This window comes from Bicyclus anynana, chromosome 19 (assembly GCF_947172395.1).
Source record: "Bicyclus anynana chromosome 19, ilBicAnyn1.1, whole genome shotgun sequence".
In the NCBI taxonomy this organism is placed as follows: Eukaryota; Metazoa; Arthropoda; class Insecta; order Lepidoptera; family Nymphalidae; genus Bicyclus; species Bicyclus anynana.
Window position 1 is genome coordinate 13591195 of NC_069101.1, and position 18874 is coordinate 13610068.

At 37.7% G+C, this 18874-nt stretch overlaps 1 protein-coding gene across 4 annotated transcripts in view; it reads left to right on the plus strand.

The window, feature by feature from the left end:
- The window catches only part of LOC112049232 (fatty-acid amide hydrolase 2), a 26506-nt gene continuing 7632 nt past the window's right edge, over positions 1–18874 (plus strand). Inside the window, exons 1-7 of one of the 4 annotated variants that reach the window (XM_052887503.1) lie at positions 1–150; positions 461–635; positions 3088–3354; positions 3756–3879; positions 6598–6769; positions 17386–17510; positions 17884–17973. In XM_052887503.1, the coding sequence (XP_052743463.1) occupies positions 582–635; positions 3088–3354; positions 3756–3879; positions 6598–6769; positions 17386–17510; positions 17884–17973 (832 nt within the window). In that variant the 5' untranslated portion in view covers positions 1–150; positions 461–581. Of the gene's footprint in view, positions 155–192; positions 636–3087; positions 3355–3755; positions 3880–6597; positions 6770–17385; positions 17511–17883; positions 17974–18874 lie in introns of those variants that run through there. The other 3 variants (XM_052887505.1, XM_052887504.1, XM_052887502.1) reach the window with 3 other exon arrangements.

Sequence of the window (18874 nt, forward strand, 5' to 3'; positions counted from 1 at the left end):
GTACTCTATGGTTTAATGTTTTTGTTGATATTTTTAACGGCGCATCAGTTAATTATTTTGAAATTAAGGAATCTCCAGTATTCTTGCATTCGTTTATACATTCGTGAATAATAAAAATATAATATATTTATTTTTAGATTGAATTATTACGTAAGTAAGTAGGTAAATCGTAACTTTAACGCGTACAAACTTAACGATCTGGTTCTTTTTGCCGTCGCTTGCACAGTGATTCTGCAATATTAATAAAGGCTAGGCTACGCTATTTACAACGCATAAATAGCTAAACTGTTACATAAACGAAGATTTACTTCATAAAATATAAGAACCTAAGTAAATAAATTGAGAGAAAGTTAGCTTCCATTTGAATAAATAAAATTCGTTTGTCATATCTTGACGATTCTTATCATTATTCAAAAAAACTCGTTCTTTAGTTTATTGTGTTATTAACTTACTTTACTAGTAGTTCCTGCACGCCAACACGCATCGGTCGCTACTCGGCTGTCAATTTTAAAAATCGAATACGAAGAGTTTTCGCTATATAATTCAATACAGGAAAGAATACTTAATTTTTTTCCAAAAAAATGTCCAGAGAAAAGGTCTCAAGGGACAGAGAAACCAAAAAGGAGAAATCTCACGTAAGTTTTAGTGCCTAAATCATTAAATTAACTGTAATAAATTTATGTTAATTGGTGTAATAACATGTTTACTGTTTAAAACTGTCTGTTCAACAAGACTCATTTACATACAATATGATATTAATCTTATTTAATTTTTGTTTGGCATTTTATGTAATAGTAGGACAGATAATTTCTTTTATGAATTTGATATACAACAAAAAAAAAAACAAAACGGTTTGTGATATAAATGGTTCCACTAACATTTTGTTAAAGTTTACTTGATATGAGTAAAACTTTTAAATCCTGGGTTTGTTCATCTTATACTTAAATTATTAGGAGGTAGTTTGTATATGGGGTAATCTTTGGATCTTCTGAAGCAATTTTGAAAATTCTTTTTCCACTAGAAAGCCACATTATTTGTGAGTGTCATAGGCTATATTTTATCCCAGTATTCTCATGGGAACTGGAAGTGGAACTGAACATGGATGAAACTGTGATTAATTCAATTGCAGTGAAACTCAATGAAAATAATTGATCTATTACTAATATTGTAGAGGTAAAGATTGTGAGGTTGTAGGGGGTAATATCTGGATCTTCTAAACTGATTTTCAAATTTTTTTTACAAATTCTTGAAGAAATTTTCAGTACAAATTCTTAGCCTGTAATTAGGAAGTTGTTGGTATTATACCCCTGTGCATCAGAGAGCTTGTTAAGTGATTATTAACAAGCATATCTGAAATTGTTTGTTAGTATAATACTAATCTCGCCAAACTACTTTAGAACAGTGGTTTGAGCTTCATATTTCCATAAGAAGGGTGGGCCTTTAAAATAGGCTGATATTAATTTGTAATGGGTATGATGCCTAGGTTTCAATATATTGATTTTTATGATACACAAGCTGATACCATGCGGTTTCACCTGCATGGTTCTCGTTCCTGTAGAAATACGGAGGTAATATATAGCCTATAACCCTCATCGATAAATGGGCTATCTAACACTGAAAGATTTTTTCAAATTGTACCAGTAGTTCCTGAGATTAACGTGTTCAATCAAACAAACAAACACACAATCTCTTCAGCTTCATAATATTAGAATAGATTTAAAAAACTGTCAACATCCCTATTGTGGGTTGCATTCATTAGCTTATCACAGTAAAAAAAGAATTAATAGGTGATAAATCAAAAAGACAAATAAGAGATATTAATAGTTTATTATTAATTAATAAAACAATACTTTTGTATTTATATTTAACCTAGTAAGTACATACTAGTTGATCAAAGTACACTATGGTTATTTTCCGTTGCATGTATAGGATGAGTCATCTAAAACTAACCTAGGTAAATGTCAATGACTTGCAAGTGATGATAATTTTATACCATAGATCTGTTACATACCTACAAAATCATCACAAAAAATGATCCAAACAATAGGCTACAACACTGAGCGCATACATGCACAATTTTGTCTTTAATTCCATTATATATTTATGTATATAGTTTTTACACTTCTTGAACACACAATTCGATATTGTAGACGATATTTAGGTATTATTTGTTTAAATAATGTTTGTTATTAACCACAACTAAGCGCCTTATTTTTCATGTGGTAGTACCACATCTAATATTACTTAATATCATTGCTTGCAAGTAGCATTTATAGAGAGTAGAGTTTAAAGCATTTGCTACTGCTTATTATGTGATTTCTGAGTTTAATTAAGCTTTGTTTTAGTAAAAGTAATGCAATTTATGAAGCAATAAAGCTGCATTTGCATACTCAGAATTATAAAGTGTAGTAAAACATACTACATATTATAATAACTTTTCCATTCTAAAATTTGTCTTTAGTTTCTTTTTTAAACAATTTAACCAATTAGTTGTCTTAAACTTCTATGTAAAGTTTTTATTAATTTAAATTGTTTTTTGTCTGCTTTATTTCTTGCTGTTTAAAATATAATGAAAGTTATTTAAATAACTTGTTTGTAAGGTATAAAAATATTTTATTAAATTAAATTTATTATAATTTACATCTTTAGTTTATTAATATTTAAATATTCAAGGTTGCTTGTTTAAATAATAGAATGTGAATTTACACTTTTTTCCAGCCAAGTTCATTGCTACAGCTTATCTGTTTTATGTGATTTTATCATAATGATAACCCAGTTAGACAAAAATTTAATTTTCTTTTATTAATACGTCTCAAGCCCTTTATATTTATTGACCTACTAGCGGACGCCCGCAACTTCGCCAAATTCCCGCGCGAACCATGGATTTTTCCGGGATGAAAAGACTTCGTCTGCGTGGAATTCAGTTTTTCACAAATCCCGCGGGAAAAATGGATTTTTCTGGGATGAAAAGACTTTGTCCGCGTAGAATTCAGTTTTTCACAAATCCCGCGGGTAAATGGATTTTTCCGGGATGAAAAGTAGGTACCAAGTATATGAGACTTCAAAAATAATGAATATACTTTACAGAGACGCAAAAGCAAAACAAATAGAATATGCAAGGAAGTGGTGATAAACTTATTGAAGAAGTTGTACTTCTTCCTGCGACTGTGCTTCGATACTGTCGTCGACTACATATTCGCTATGTACTGGGAGTCCACGCACCAATCGTTACCTGATTTGGATAAGAAACATGCTATGCTAAGGAAAAGTGCTGTCGCATTAGCGAAGGAGATAAAGAATAAGGAATTGAAGTCTGAGGAACTGGTCACTGCTTGCATAGAAAGAATTAAATTGGTTAGTTTATTAGGTTATTATAAATATGGTAACAAAAAAATATTATACAATATACATTATTAGCCGATGGACGTCCATTGCTGGACATAGGCCGCTTGCATGGACTTCCAAACAAAGCGGTCTCGAGCCGCCAGTATCCAGCGGCTCCCTGCAACCCGCTTGATGTCCTCAGTCCATCTAGTGGGTGTCGACCGACACTGTGCTTCTTTCCGGTGCGGGGTCGCCATTCCAGCTCCTTGGGACCTCAACGTCCATCGGCTCTTCGAACTATACATGCTCTAGTATATCCACTGACATTAAACTTAGAGAATCGATTTAGGCCATAACCTGAAATCGACTGTATTTATATCCATAAGTCAAAAATACATACCATTATTTTGGATAATATTTGTCAATTTTAGGTGAACCCAGTTTTGAATGCGGTGACGGACGAAAGATACGAAGACGCACTTAAGGAGGCTCGGGAAGTCGATAAACTTATTGAGGCGGGTCTATCTGAGGAAGACTCTAAAAAACCGTTTTTGGGTAAGTTTACACCAATATTTGATTACAAGTAAAAATAGATACCTATATCCTGAAGACCCATTGAAAGAACAAAGAATTGGCAGTTATAGAGATACTGCTATAATATCAAACGGGTGACGCGAACGTACGAGATTTCACCCATCCAAAGAGTGTCTATGGGTCACTGCACACTCCAGTCGTGAACATGTTTGACGGCCTCCGTGGCGCAGTGGTATGCGCGGTGGATTTACAAAAAACGGAGGTCCTGGGTTCGATCCCCGGCTGGGTAAATTGAGATTTTCTTAATTAGTCCAGGTCTGGCTGGTGGGAGGCATCGACCGTGGCTAGTTACCGGCAAAGACGTACCGTCAAGCGATTTAGTGTTTCGGTATGATGTCGTGTAGAAACTGAAAGGGGTGTGGATTTTCATCCTCCCCCTAACATGTTAGACCCTTCCATTTAGATTGCTTTATCACTTACCATCAGGTGAGGTTGTAGTCAAGGGCTAACTTGTAAAGAATAAAAAAAATATCTAAAGAAGTTTTAACTTCAAAAATATTTTTTTCAAATCTATCTATGCGTTAACGTTCGAGTTATCGAGGAACGTGGTAAATTAATACATTCCGAAACATTTAAAACCTCAACCTTGTATGAGGTCGGCTAAAGACTTAACCCTCCTTCAGTGTTCGGGTAAAAACTTCGTCTTCGTGGAATTTAGTTTTCACAAATCCCTGGGGAACCATGGATTTTGATTTTCGGGATGATAGGTAGCCTGTGTGTTAATCCAGAGTAAAATCTATTTCCATTCCAAATTTCAACTAAGTCGGTGCAGTAGTTGCGGCGTTAAAGAGTAACAAACATCCATACAAACTTTCACGTTTATAATATTAGAAGAACTTGCCCACGACTTCGTCTGCGTGGAATTTGGTTTTTAATAAATCCCTCGGGAGCCATGGATTTTTCCGGGATGAAAAGTAGCCTGTGTTAATCCAGAGTAAAATCCATTCCAAGTTTCAGCTAAATCGGTTCAGTAGTTGTGCCGCTAAAGAGTAACAAACATCCAAGCATCCATACAAACTTTCGCGTTTATAATATTAGTAGGAAGTAAGATATTACACTTTTGTGATCTAAAGATGACTTTAAGAAGATTTTTCTCATTTGTTACTATGTACATATACCTAACACAATAACCGGTCTACTTGCGTCATATTATGTATCTATGATTACAATAATTTACGCATTATGTTATAGTTATCCAAACTAAAATCTATTTCTATTCCAAATTTCAGCCAAATCGATACAGTAGTTGCGGCGTTAAAGAGTAACAAACATCCATACAAACTTTCACGTTTATAATATTAGTAGGACTTGCGGACGCCCGCGACTTCGTCCGCGTGGAATTTGGTTTTTCATAAATCCCTAGGGACCCATGGATTTATCCGAGATGAAAGTAGCCTATGTATTAATCCAGAGTAAAATCTATTTCAATTCCAAATATCAGCTAAATCGACTTTTCTTTTTGTGGTCGAAAGATGACCTTAAGAAAATTTTTCTCATTTGTTACTATGTACATATACCTAACACAATAACCGGTCTACTTGCGTCATATTATGTATCTATGATTACAATAATTCACGCATTATGTTATAGTTATCCATGTTAACCACGTGGAACTAATATTAGAATTGCTAATTGGCATTTTTTTGCCTATTAACTGGTTTTTGTTTGGGTTTTTTCTTATACCGAAAATAAATCTGTAATGAAGTTTTTGTCGAGATCAAAAGGATCGTATTATACTCGTAGGTACGCTCAAATTATAGGATTTATTGGTTTTTATGAGTTTCAGTAAATCGGAAATACCGCCTTTACCTACTCGTAAAGCAAATTTGTTAGTTGTATTTGAATTCGCTTATTTGCGATTATTATTTTTATTGGATATCGATTACACGTAATCGCTGTAAAACAAAATCGATTTCGGTTATTAAGGAAATATCAACAAACAGTCTACAAGTTAGACCTAATTCTTTTCAGAAAAATATGTATTTTAACGTACCTAAACCCTATTCGAATAGGATAATTTATAAGAGACATGTATGCGAAAATAGCGAACACACGAAAATACAGGGCAAAAAGATTTTTAACCGACTTCGTAAAAAATAAAGAAGAAGAGAACAGACTACCGCAGAAGACAATAGGCTAGTTGACACTTTTTGAAGGGTCATTAGTCTTCTACTAGAATAATTTTTTTTTTTTTTTTTGAGACATCATCATATCAACCGAGCCAACTGCATCCAGCGAATCCCTGTGACTCGCTTGATGTCGTCAGTCCACCTGGTGGGGGGTCGCCATTCCAGCACTTTGGGACCCCAACGTCCATCGGCTTTTCAAATTATGTGCCCCGCCCATGGCCACTTCAGCTTCGCAACTCGTTGAGCTAAGTCAGTGACATTGCATCTTCTGCTGATCTCCTAATTTCTGATTCGATCACGCAGAGATACTCCTAACATAGCTCGTTCCATCGCCCGCTGTGTGACATAATACATGAAAAACATAAAATTTTCATTGACAATACAAGGCCAAAACGCTGTCGGCCATGATGGTCTACATTTTAACTTTTTCATGACGTCGCATGAATTAGTTTAAAGTTTATTCGTTTACCTTTATGTAACATCATATAACATAACATTTATATTGATAAGAGTCAACTACCCTATCCACTTTAAACACCTTTACCCGCAGGTGTTCCATTCACGGCAAAAGAGAGCCACGCAGTCAAAGGCATGCTCCACACTCTGGGGATACTGTCTCGTAAACACATCCGCGCGGACGAGGACGCGGAGTGCGTGCGGCTGCTGCGCGTCGCCGGCGCCATTCCCGTCGCCGTCACCAACGTGCCCGAGATCAATAAGTGGCAAGTGAATGTATACTATCAGCTTGCTCCACACTCTGGGGATACTGTCGCGTAAACACATCCGCGCGGACGAGGACGCGGAGTGCGTGCGGCTGCTGCGCGTCGCCGGCGCCATACCCGTCGCCGTCACCAACGTGCCCGAGATCAATAAGTGGCAAGTGAATGTATACTATCAGCTTGCTCCACACTCTGGGGATACTGTCGCCTACACATATCCGCGCGGACGTCGCCGTCACCAACGTGCCCGAGATCACTAAGTGGCAAGTGAATCTATACTGATGATCATCATCAATGATAATGATTATCAAGATCATTTACCTACTTTATCAGCTTATCGTCCACTGCAGGACATAGGCCTCTTGCATGGACCTCTAAACACAAGGGTCTCGAGCCGCCAGCATCCAGCGGCTCCCTGCAACCCGCTTGATATCCTCGGTCCACCTAATTGGGGGTCGACCAACACTGCACTTTCCGGTGCGGTTTGCGGCTAAATACGTGATGTTTATATAGGTTTTGAATTAACTGGTCGTTGCGCACACTGGCCAAGGTGGTGGTCGCACAGTGCTCTAAATGCCATGAGAGTGTGCAATATGTAATTTGGTGGTTACAAATGGTTCTGGATCTCAGTTTCTGGAAAAGTTAGGAGCCTGATATTTGGGTAAATGACATTTCAAAGTGTTAGCTTCGTTATGACTATACAAAACTAGCTGCCGCCACGCGGTTTCATCCGCGTGGTTCCCGTTCCCGTAGAAATATGGGGATAATTTATAGCCTATAGCCTTCCTCGATAAATGGGCTATCTAACACTGAAAGAATTTTTCAAATCGTACCAGTAGTTCCTAAGATTAGCGCGTTCAATCAAACAAACAAACAAACAAACAAACTCTTCAGCTTTATAATATTAGTATAGATACACAATTTGTAAAACTTTTCTCGATAGTTTATTTTTTTGAAAAAATACATGTTTTGCTCACATTTTGCTTTCAATCTCAGGAAAAGCAAACTATATATGTATATAATGTATATATCTTGAACATGGCCATTTTGTTTTTCGTTATGTTGTTTAATTTACTTGCAATTAGGTAAAAATGGTTTTGGCGCTCACGTCATAAAATTTGCGTCGCGCGTCTATCGCTACGTGCTTTTCACTCACGTGAAAGTCATAATTCGGCGTCTCGCTTGCGCTTCGAATTTTATCCATATCGTACCGACGCGCTGCATTTGTTTTATGTTTAATTTTATGTCATTTGGCACATTGTTGTAATAATACAACATTGATATACGAAAAGGGCATTGTAAAATCGAGGTGTTTCATTGTATGATAATGTACATTATGATTTAACTAACGGACGTCCGCAACGAGACTTCGTCGTGGAAACTCTGAAACATGTCATTTTTATTATTTAACATACATATTATACACCATCTGTCGGAATCATTATCGGCTAGTGGGAGGCTTCGGCCGTGGTTAGTTACCATCATATCGGCAAAGGCGTACCGCCAAGCGTGTCCACTTTAATTTGATTGAATGGAATTTTAGTAGTACCTAGTAGATTTCTTTGTTCGTCGTAGAGTTGGTCCCAAGGGGTGCTACAGCCTTATTACTGCACAGTATTACTGCCTTTCGATCTCACGAGTTTGGTTTTTGAAATTACAGGCACATAATGCTTAATAACCCATTAACCCTTAACCCTAATACCTTAGGGTAATTAAAAGGTTAGTTAAAGGGCGCACAGCTGGATATTGGAAATATGTCCCATGCCCTGCAAAGTGTTGCTTTGTAGGCCATGGTTTCCACTTAAGGCTAACCATTAGTTTGTTATCTTAACTAATACCTTTTAACCTTAAAATACATCAAAGTTATTTACATCAAAGTTAGTTAGTTAATACATCAATATTTAAATTTAATTATTTTTTGCTCATTGTTTATTAATACTTTTTGAAACAACTTTGAATTAGGAATTTTTGTAGGCTATGGTTTTCACTTAAGGCCTAAAATTCATCATAGTAAAAGTTAATTTCATTTACATATTTTTTAATAGTTGGTGCAACTTTTCGGCAATAAATTTTGCAATTTGTATTGTATCATTTTAGCAGAGTTAATTTTTAACATTGTCTGCAGTTGAAAGTGATAACTTATCTTTAGATATCTGACCATAAAAATAAAATATAGGTATAGCAACAATGCACTGCTGCAAGTTGTTAAATGATTAAAGATAAGTAAACTTCATATGATAGAGGTAATAAACAAGTACTGCACTCAGGATAATAAAATTATATTGTACAGTCTAGAAACATAAGTAAGCCTTTATGAAGTAACATATACCTACAAACTTTCAGATATATGATAATATTGGGGTTAACGTATGAAATTGCCGATTTGTACTGAAAAACTAAATTGTTTATTTTTTAATTTTTAACAAATTTATTTAATCAAAATAGTTGCCATTATTATCTATACATTGCTGCCATCTAATGGGAAGGCCATCTTATGCCTTTGCGATAGAACTCCGACGATCTAGACTGCACAAACTGTGTGAAAGCATTTTGTACTGTATCCTGGGAAGAAAACTTGTCACGTAGATAATTGTCCAAATCACGAAAAAATGGTAGTCCGTTGGAGCAAGGTCTGGTGAATACGGAGGATGACGAATAGTTTCTAACTGCAGTTCCTGAAGGGTTAAAATGGTTTCTCGTGCTGTGTGAGGTCTCGCGTTGTCGTGGAGCAATAATGGTGAAGATCGATTCATGAGTCGGGGCTGTTTAATTGCTAGTTTTGTCAACATGGTTCGGAGTTCGGCACAATAGACATCTGCCGTTATTGCTTGACCAGATCGGAGAAAACTATAGTGAATAACACCATGCTGAGACCACCAAACAGTTACCATTACCTTTTTATTGGTAAGTTTTGCCTTAGAACACTGTTGTGGCATTTGACCTGGGGTCAGCCATTGCATTTTTCTTTTCCGGTTATCATCACATGTTACAATTCGATCCAATATTCCTTCATTTCTGTACCGGATCAACAAGGCAACACAAGTTTCAACACGCGTTTCTTTCTGCAGATCAGTCAAATCATGAGGTACCCATTTTTCGTATTTTTTTATTTTATTGATTTGACGCAAGTGAGTCAATATTGTGGGTAAGGTAACGTTAAACCATGCCGCTAATTCCTGGGTAGTTTGACTAGGATCGGCTTCCACTATCTCTCTTAATTCATCGTTATTCACCTGTGTAGCAACTCGCATTAGATGGCCTGCTACTACATTGGGAAAATTCAAACTCCGCCTTGGGTGTTTGACGATATCGATGTTTTGCTGAGTTCTGTACAACAACAATTATAATGCACGTACGTACCTTTAATTGTGATGTACTCGTTGACTTCCACTACGCGTAGGGACAGGGAAATTTCGTAGTATAATTTGTAGTCTCGGTGATTGATGGTGATTTTCAAAGTTCAAAAAGGTCCACGCGACGCGGTCGATCCTTTTCGGCGGTTGATTTCGTTGACAGTATCTGTCACTGCGTTGAGTACCGTTCTTTCAAAAAACTTGAATACGACGCGCATGACAGCTGATTTAAGCTGCGTGTTGCCATTGTACCAAATCAGTGCCAACATCGATCATCGAATTGAGCGGAGATTGAATTTATTCTGACGTAACGAAACATTCCGCCCACCAAAATGCCTATGGTATTTTCTAATAATAATAAAAAAGAAGAAATAAAATATAATAGAAACGATGGTAACAGAGTAACGCAATTAAATAAAGCTAAAACTAATGCTATAATTAACAGATACGGTAAAACGTAATGTAGAGAAGTTAGTCTTCTATTGGTAGAGGACATAACTTTACTAGAGGTCTTTGTACATGATTGTTTGTTGCTGTTTTTAGAATTGCAATTCGAGCAATTCCATCCGCACCAGAAATTAGATTGGTAACCCGACCGAGAGACCAATGCAATGGAGTACGATTTTCATCTTTGATGATGACCATCGATCCTATTTTCAGTGGCTTGGAGTCCTTAGTCCATTTAGCGCGTTGTGTAAGCGAATTTAGATATTCATTTTTCCATCTACACCAAAAGTTTTGATGGAAAGCCTGTAACATTTGCCAACGATTAAGCCGTTTGATGTTGATTTGCGAGAGATCACTGTCTGGCACGGCTGTGAGAGGCTCGAGTGTTAGGAAATGGCCAGGGGTTAAGACCGAAAGATCATTAGGATCAGAACTGATCGGACATAAAGGTCTTGAATTTAATACGGCTTCTATTTGGACGAAGAGAGTTGTGAGTTCCTCAAATGTTAAAACCTGATCTCCGACTACGCGATGTAAATGAGATTTGGCAGCCTTAATTTGTATCTCCCATACTCCTCCAAAGTGAGGAGCTGAAGGTGGATTAAATTTGAACTCGATTTTTTCAGCACTTGAAGCCTGATGCATAAAGGATGATAATTGGTTTCGAGCACCAATGAAATTAGTACCGCGGTCTAGGTGAATGGAATTACACCTTCCCCTGCGCCCTATGAACCGACGTAAACTTGCGATAAATCCATCCGTTGATAAAGTTGACACGACCTCGAGATGGACGGCCTTAGTTGCTAAACATATGAATAAGCATAAATATGCCTTGTCGATTTTGGCACCACGATGTGCACCAAGTTTGATGCGAAATGGTCCTCCGAAATCAATGCCTACAACGGAGAACGCCTTAATTTGGTTTACTCGAAAAGATGGTAAATCGCTCATGGGCGGTTGTAATGGCTGTGGGTTAGTGCGATAGCATTTTACGCATTTAGAAATACAACTACGAATTGCGCGTTTAGCAGAAATTATCCAAAACTGCTGGAGAAGTAGAAAGTGAGTAGTGTTTATGCCGGTATGACAATGACTGTGATGAATGAATTTAATAATTAATAATGTTAGTGGATGATTAGTAGGTAAAAATGCTGGATGTTTATGTTCATATTCTAAGCCGGATCGAGAAATTCTCCCACCTACTCTAAGAATACCCTGTGAATCTAAAAAAGGACTAAGTTTTCGAAATGTTTTAAGTAATGGTTTCTTGAATTTTATGTTTGAGATTTCTTCCGCAAATACTTGACCTTGAACATACTTAACAAGTTGCATCAATGCAACATGTCGTTCAGCGTTATTAAGAAAATTATTACGATTAGCTTCACATGGTTTTCGGGAATTGTTAATGAAACGATTGATATAAGTCAAAATGTTAATAAGTTTTTGTAACGATGAGCAACGATTGATTAAATCTTCTAATAACAGAGGTTCTTTTTCTTCATTGGTTTGTGTTTTATCAGCAAATAAGGTGACCGACTTTCGCGCCTCCGTGTTAATTATGGCTCCTTCATGAGGAGATGGTGTACTTAAGCTTGAGGGCCAAGTGTCACGTTTCTTTGATAACCATTGTGGCCCCGCCCACCATAACGAATTATTTAATAGTTCATTCGGAAGTTGTCCACGGGAACAAATATCTGCAGGATTGTCGACTGACGAGACGTGCTGCCAACATTTTATAGGTGTGATGTCCTGTATGTGGCTAACGCGATTTGCAACAAATGTCGTCCATCGAGTGGAAGCAGAACGTAACCATGAAAGGACGACGGTTGAGTCTGACCAAAAATAAACTGCATCAAATGAAATGCGAGACAGATATGTATCACGAACCAGTGTGTATAAGTCTGATAAAAGTACTGCAGCACATAGTTCTAATCGAGGTAATGAGATGCGCTTTAGAGGCGCTACTCTAGCTTTTGAGCAAACTATGGATATCTGAACTTGATCTTTGTCGTCCGTGGCCCGCAAATAGATTACAGCACCATATGCTATTTCGGAGCTATCTGCAAACCCATGTAGTTCATATGATTTAACTTTTGCACATTTAAACTGCCGTGGAATTCGAAGTTTAGACAATTGCGATAGTTGAGTTTGATATGCGTTCCAAAGACGAACTATATCATCAGGTGGTGGTTGGTCCCATTCAATACCGAGTATCCACAGTTTTTGGATGAACGATTTGGCCTGAATTGTTACCGGTGACAAAAAACCGAGAGGGTCGAAGATTCTTGCTAATTCGCTCAAAATTGTTCGTTTTGTGCAAGTTAAATTCATAGATTTTATTTCAAAAAGAAATGTATCAGATATTGGATCCCATTTTAATCCAAGTACTTTCAAGATTGTTGAATCTGCCTCATCAAGTGACACGGGATCCGTCAAACAATCTTCCGATCGAAGGTCGGACAACAGTTCAGAATAATTGCTAACCCATTTTCTGAGCTGGAAACCTCCTCTATTACAGAGAGCGATGACCTGTGTCTTTGCTTGTTGTGCGCTTTCAAACGAATCACATCCGGTTACAACATCGTCGACATAAACATCGGATGAAATGATCTGTTTCGCAATTGGATAGGAATCTCCTTCATCTTCAGCAAGCTGTTGCAAAGAACGACAAGCAAGAAAAGGAGATGAAGCGACACCATACGTAACTGTGTTTAAGCGATATTCCTTAATCGATTCGTTTGGTGAAGCTTTCCAAAAGATACGTTGATAGTCGCGATGCTCCGAAGCAATTGAAATTTGTCGGTACATTTGACGGACGTCAGCCATGAATACTATATTGTGTTCACGAAAGCGCAAAAGTATTTCGAATATATTGGACTGCAGTTTTGGACCAATGAGTTGTGTGTCATTTAACGAACGCCCATTATAATCCTTGGCCGATGCGTCAAAAACTACGCGCAGGCGTGTACTTTTGGATTCCGGGCGTAAAACACAGTGATGAGGGATATAGTATTTTCCCATTTCCATTTCGTCTGTGGGAACTAGTGACATATGTCCGCTTTTGATGTAATCTGACATGAACTCGGCATATTGCTTGTGTAAATCAGGATCTTTTGAAAGTCTACGTTCTATTGAGTGAAATCTTCGAAGTGCAATGTCTCGCGAGCCAACAAAAGAGGGTTCCAAATCCTTAAAGGGCAGACGAACTATGTATCGCCCATTGTTATCACGCGTGTGATCTGACATAAACTTTTGTTCACACAATTTTTCATCTGGAGTCATAAGCACTGCTTTGGGCAAATTTTCTATTTCCCAAAAACGCTGTACGAGTGAATTTAGTTTCGCATCTGTTTTTAAGGAAGAATGTAGCATTGTGGTAGATGCCAACCTTGTTTTTCCCAACAGCAGCCAACCAAAAATAGAATTCAGAGCTGTGGGTTGATTTGGACCTCCTTTAATACGTTGATTGAGTAAGGACTCAGCGAATACGTCAGCGGCAAATAAAAGATCAATAGGACCCGGAATGTCGAAACCAGGATCAGCTAAGTTTAATGATTTAACATGAGACCATCCAGATGTATTCAAGCTCGCAATAGGTTGATCACCGCATATTTTTGGTAATACGTGTAAATCTAGCACAAACGCTGTTTTGTTATGAGTTCCAATCTTACAAGTAACGTCCCCTAATATGGAAGTTGCTGTTTCTCCAAGTCCACTAACGCTGGCATTGGTATGAGACCATTTTAAATTTAAGCGATCTACTGCTGTTTGGGTGATGAAATTGCTTTGGCTACCTGTGTCAAATAAAGCACGAAAAGAATGCATTGTTCCTGAAATATCCTGAACTTGCACAATAGCAGTTGCTAGCAGCACAGTTGTATTGACCTGTGACCTTGAAACTAAAGTTGCTGTAGATTGATTAGTTTCAATAGGTGCTTCACGGTGAAGTAAGGAATGATGTTTCCGTTTACAAGTTCGACAACAAAAAATGCTTGTGCAGTGCTTGAGCTGATGGGAACTCTTTAAACAGTTGAAGCACCAGTTTTTGTCAGTGGCAATTTTCATACGTTCGTCGACTGTTTTATTCAAAAATTCTGGACAAGATGAGATGGTATGGGAATCATTACAGAAGGGGCAGATAGCCGGGCGTGGAATTGTAACACTGCTGGCTACTGGGTGCTTTTCTTTAGACGCTATTAGGGTATGGGCGTTAGTCACGTGCTTAGGTTGGACAGGGTTAAAGGACACTTTGTGGAATGATTTGTTTTGTTTGACTTCGAAACTTCGAGACTCCGAAAAATGAGTATCTCGTAACAACGCTTCACATTTAGAGTGCAAAAAATCCTTTAATTGCGCATACGTGGGTAGTTCGGTATTCGAATGTTTTTCCTCGAAATCTCGTCGTATAGTTGTATCTAATTTCGATAAAATATGATAAACTAATATGAAGTCCCACTGATTTACCGGTAAATTCACAGATTTTAAAATACATAAATTTTCATCAAATAAGTCAAGGGACTTACGAAATTCGTGAGCATTTTTAAAATTAAAATTTATATTTAAAATGTCCTTCCAGCAAGTAAAGGCCAAATCACGTTTACCTTTATAACGTGTAACAAGAGCGTCGTATGCATCGCGGTAGTATTCGCTGCTTAACGGAAAAGTTTTTACTACCGTCAATGCATCGCCGCTAAGTGAGGACACCAAATAATGAAATTTCTCAGTATTATTAAGAAATGTGGAATTGTGAATTAATGCATTAAAAGTGTCTAAATATTCAGGAAAACGCTTAAGATCACCAGCAAAGTTAGGTAGCTGTATTTTGGGTAATCGTACATTTGAAAATCCGCTACATTGTGAATGAGAAACAGGTGACTCACTACTGTTTAAGCTACGATAAATCGCTATAATCTTATAATAAATCTCATCGAAACGCTCTTGAAGCTCACAATCATCGCTATCTGAGTCGTCTAAAATTTCTAAAATCATAAAATGTGCGCTTTCGAAATCAGACGAAATTTTTTTTATATCCTGGTGGTAGGAATAAAAAATGTCTTTTTGAGATGGATCGCTAGTCGCCGCGAGACCGATCTCCAATGTTTTACATATCCGCTTATAAGCAATCGTTCGTTGTCTGCGTAAAGATGGCAAGTCCTGGGATGTGTATCCGATATCGACAGACCTTGAACGCGATTTCTTTGAGGTGCTTCCCTTCCGAGCTGAATGTTTTGTTAAAAGAGACATTTTTGTACGTTGGATTGTGTTATGATTTTAAATCAAGCTACAATTTATATCTAATTCGGATATAAAACAAAATAATATTAAATATGCTCGCAAAGGGTGTTTGTGTTTGTTAGTGTTTGCATTCAAATGAACAGTACACCACACAAGTTTTGCTTCATTTGTATGAACAATGTAATTGATTTAGGGACAAACCTTGTGGTGAACTGTACTTACCAGAATAACTGAGACACGTATATAACCGCTATGTTATACACCGTAAAGTTGAATTTCGGCCTATTTAGTGATGAACGATGACGGTATAGACAGGCGGTTCACTACATTCAACTTACCCGATGTTTTTAGTAAAATACCGAATTAATTTCGGCTAAATACCTATGGCGCGTTACCGTGAATTATTATTACGTAAAGTGACTATTATGTTGAAGTTATGTGCCAATTATCGACTAATTACATCAAGATACTGAAAGGTTGATAAAATTAATTATGAATTTTCTTATTGTGACGATTCTGTTTTAGCTTTATGTGAAATAAATCCCTGTTCGATTGCGTTAATTTATGTAGGTACCATCGACGTTTATAGAAACTGAATGGAACAATGTGAGAACAAAATTAATTTGGTTAAACGTAAGTTCCGCGGATACGCTTAGCAGAAAATACCATACACAAACTTTGATAGTGGAGGTCCCGGGTTTCGGCACCATAAAATGTAGCAACTCGCATTAGATGGCCTGCTACTACATTGGGAAAATTCAAACTCCGCCTTGGGTGTTTGACGATATCGATGTTTTGCTGAGTTCTGTACAACAACAATTATAATGCACGTACGTACCTTTAATTGTGATGTACTCGTTGACTTCCACTACGCGTAGGGACAGGGAAATTTCGTAGTATAATTTGTAGTCTCGGTGATTGATGGTGATTTTCAAAGTTCAAAAAGGTCCACGCGACGCGGTCGATCCTTTTCGGCGGTTGATTTCGTTGACAGTATCTGTCACTGCGTTGAGTACCGTTCTTTCAAAAAACTTGAATACGACGCGCATGACAGCTGATTTAAGCTGCGTGTTGCCATTGTACCAAATCAGTGCCAACATCGATCATCGAATTGAGCGGAGATTGAATTTATTCTGACGTAACGAAACAACCTGTGTGGGCGGTCTTCCTCGTGGCTCATTCTTCAAGTCGAAATTTCCATCACGAAAGCGTTTAAACCAAAATTGCACGGTGCGTTCATTAGTAGACCCTTCTCCAAACGCAGCATTGATATTGCGGGCTGTTTCTGCCGCGTTAGTTCCGCGTCGGAACTCGTATTCAAAAATCACTCGACTTTTCGCAGTATCCATCTTTGTTGTCTAAATTGAATAACAAAAACAATTGAAAGCCGATATTCAAATGTTTCACATTTTTTAAAAAAAGAACATCATAGAAACCATTTGAAAAAAGTTTCATTCGAAAACCTCAAACCATGAAGATTCTATGTCAATTCAAAAAACCTATTGCAATAAAACGGCAATTTCATACTTTAACCCCTATTAATATGGTTTCTGTGTATGTTCTACAGATTGTTGTATATTGCAGGCAAGAGTCTCGCAACAATGTGTTCGGGCAGACCAACAACCCGTACCACACAGGCCGCACGCCCGGGGGCTCCAGCGGCGGCGAGGCAGCCCTGAGCGCTGCGCTGGCGTGCCCCATAGCACTGTGTGAGTATCTATTTCTAAATCTTATAAAAAACAGTAGAAGCTACATTTTTATTTTCATAATCTTCGCCAAACCCTTTCATTCATCCATTTTGAAGAGCATTCAAATGTAGGTACCATCAAATCCGTCATCTTTGCTTGTCCGCCATACTGAATGTAAAACGACGTATAACTTAGTCAGACATGCATCATCCGCGCCCTACATATCATACGTCAGTGTTGTGATTGCCCAAGCCCCAAACGATATTTTAGGTTTCGTTCCACTTGGCGACTAAAACATCCAAAACGATAGCATATGGAACAACAGGCAAGAGTATTTTGAACGTTCTGATCGCCAAGTGGAACGTAGCCATAATCGCTTGTTTGCGTGTTGCAGGCTCCGACATCGGCGGCTCGACGCGCATGCCCGCGTTCTACTGCGGCCTGTACGCGCTCAACCCCACTGCGGGACACACCAGCTTGAAGGGTAACGTACTGTGACGTGACGGGTAGCAACGACAGTGATTGTTCCATCATTTTGTGGTAGAGGAAACACCTCGAGCAGGTCCAAGGACTTGTGATTTGGGTGTAGGTTTAAGGGAATTAGAATGCATCAACACTCACCTCCCCTGCCCGGCAAATTCTCCATGCCCACACTATACAATTTATGATTAATTGATGATTAATTAACATCATAAAACATTATCAATGATTAAAACACAAAATATTATTGCACAAATTCACTAACGCAACTAGCAGCGTGACGGTGTTCATGCTGCTTAACAAAGAACTGAACTCAAGTCATCAAATACCCTCATATTTATACCATCATTATTGGAACAACTTCTTACTAATACCCGCGTAGTTCCTGAAGGAATACGGGGATATAATATTAGGTTAGTCATTTACAAGGTAGCTTTTAGCTTTAGCATGAAAAAAAGGTTTTTTAAAATCGGTCCAAGAGTTACGGAGCGTTTTCTCTAAAAATACAAAAAATCAGTGTAGATTAAAGTTACAGCCTAGTTTACATTGAAAACATCATTTAACCTCTGCTTAAGGTTTATTATTTCATCCAATTTCCAAGCTTTCTTGTCATAAGTTCATATTCATTTATTTATACTTATAATAAATCTTTAGAGATGTAACTTCTGTACATGAATTATATTTCCAAAATAACTATCAGGGGGTGATTAGTGATCGATACTGATGTAAAAATGCAATCTGTTAAATTTTTGTCTGTCTGTCTGTATGTTCGTTATTTCCTACTCGACGGGTTTTAACGGAACTTGATACAATTATTCTACATACTCCTGGGCAGGTTATAGTATAGTTTTCATCACGCTACGATCAATAGGAGCAAAGCAGTGAAGGGAAATGTTGGGAAAACG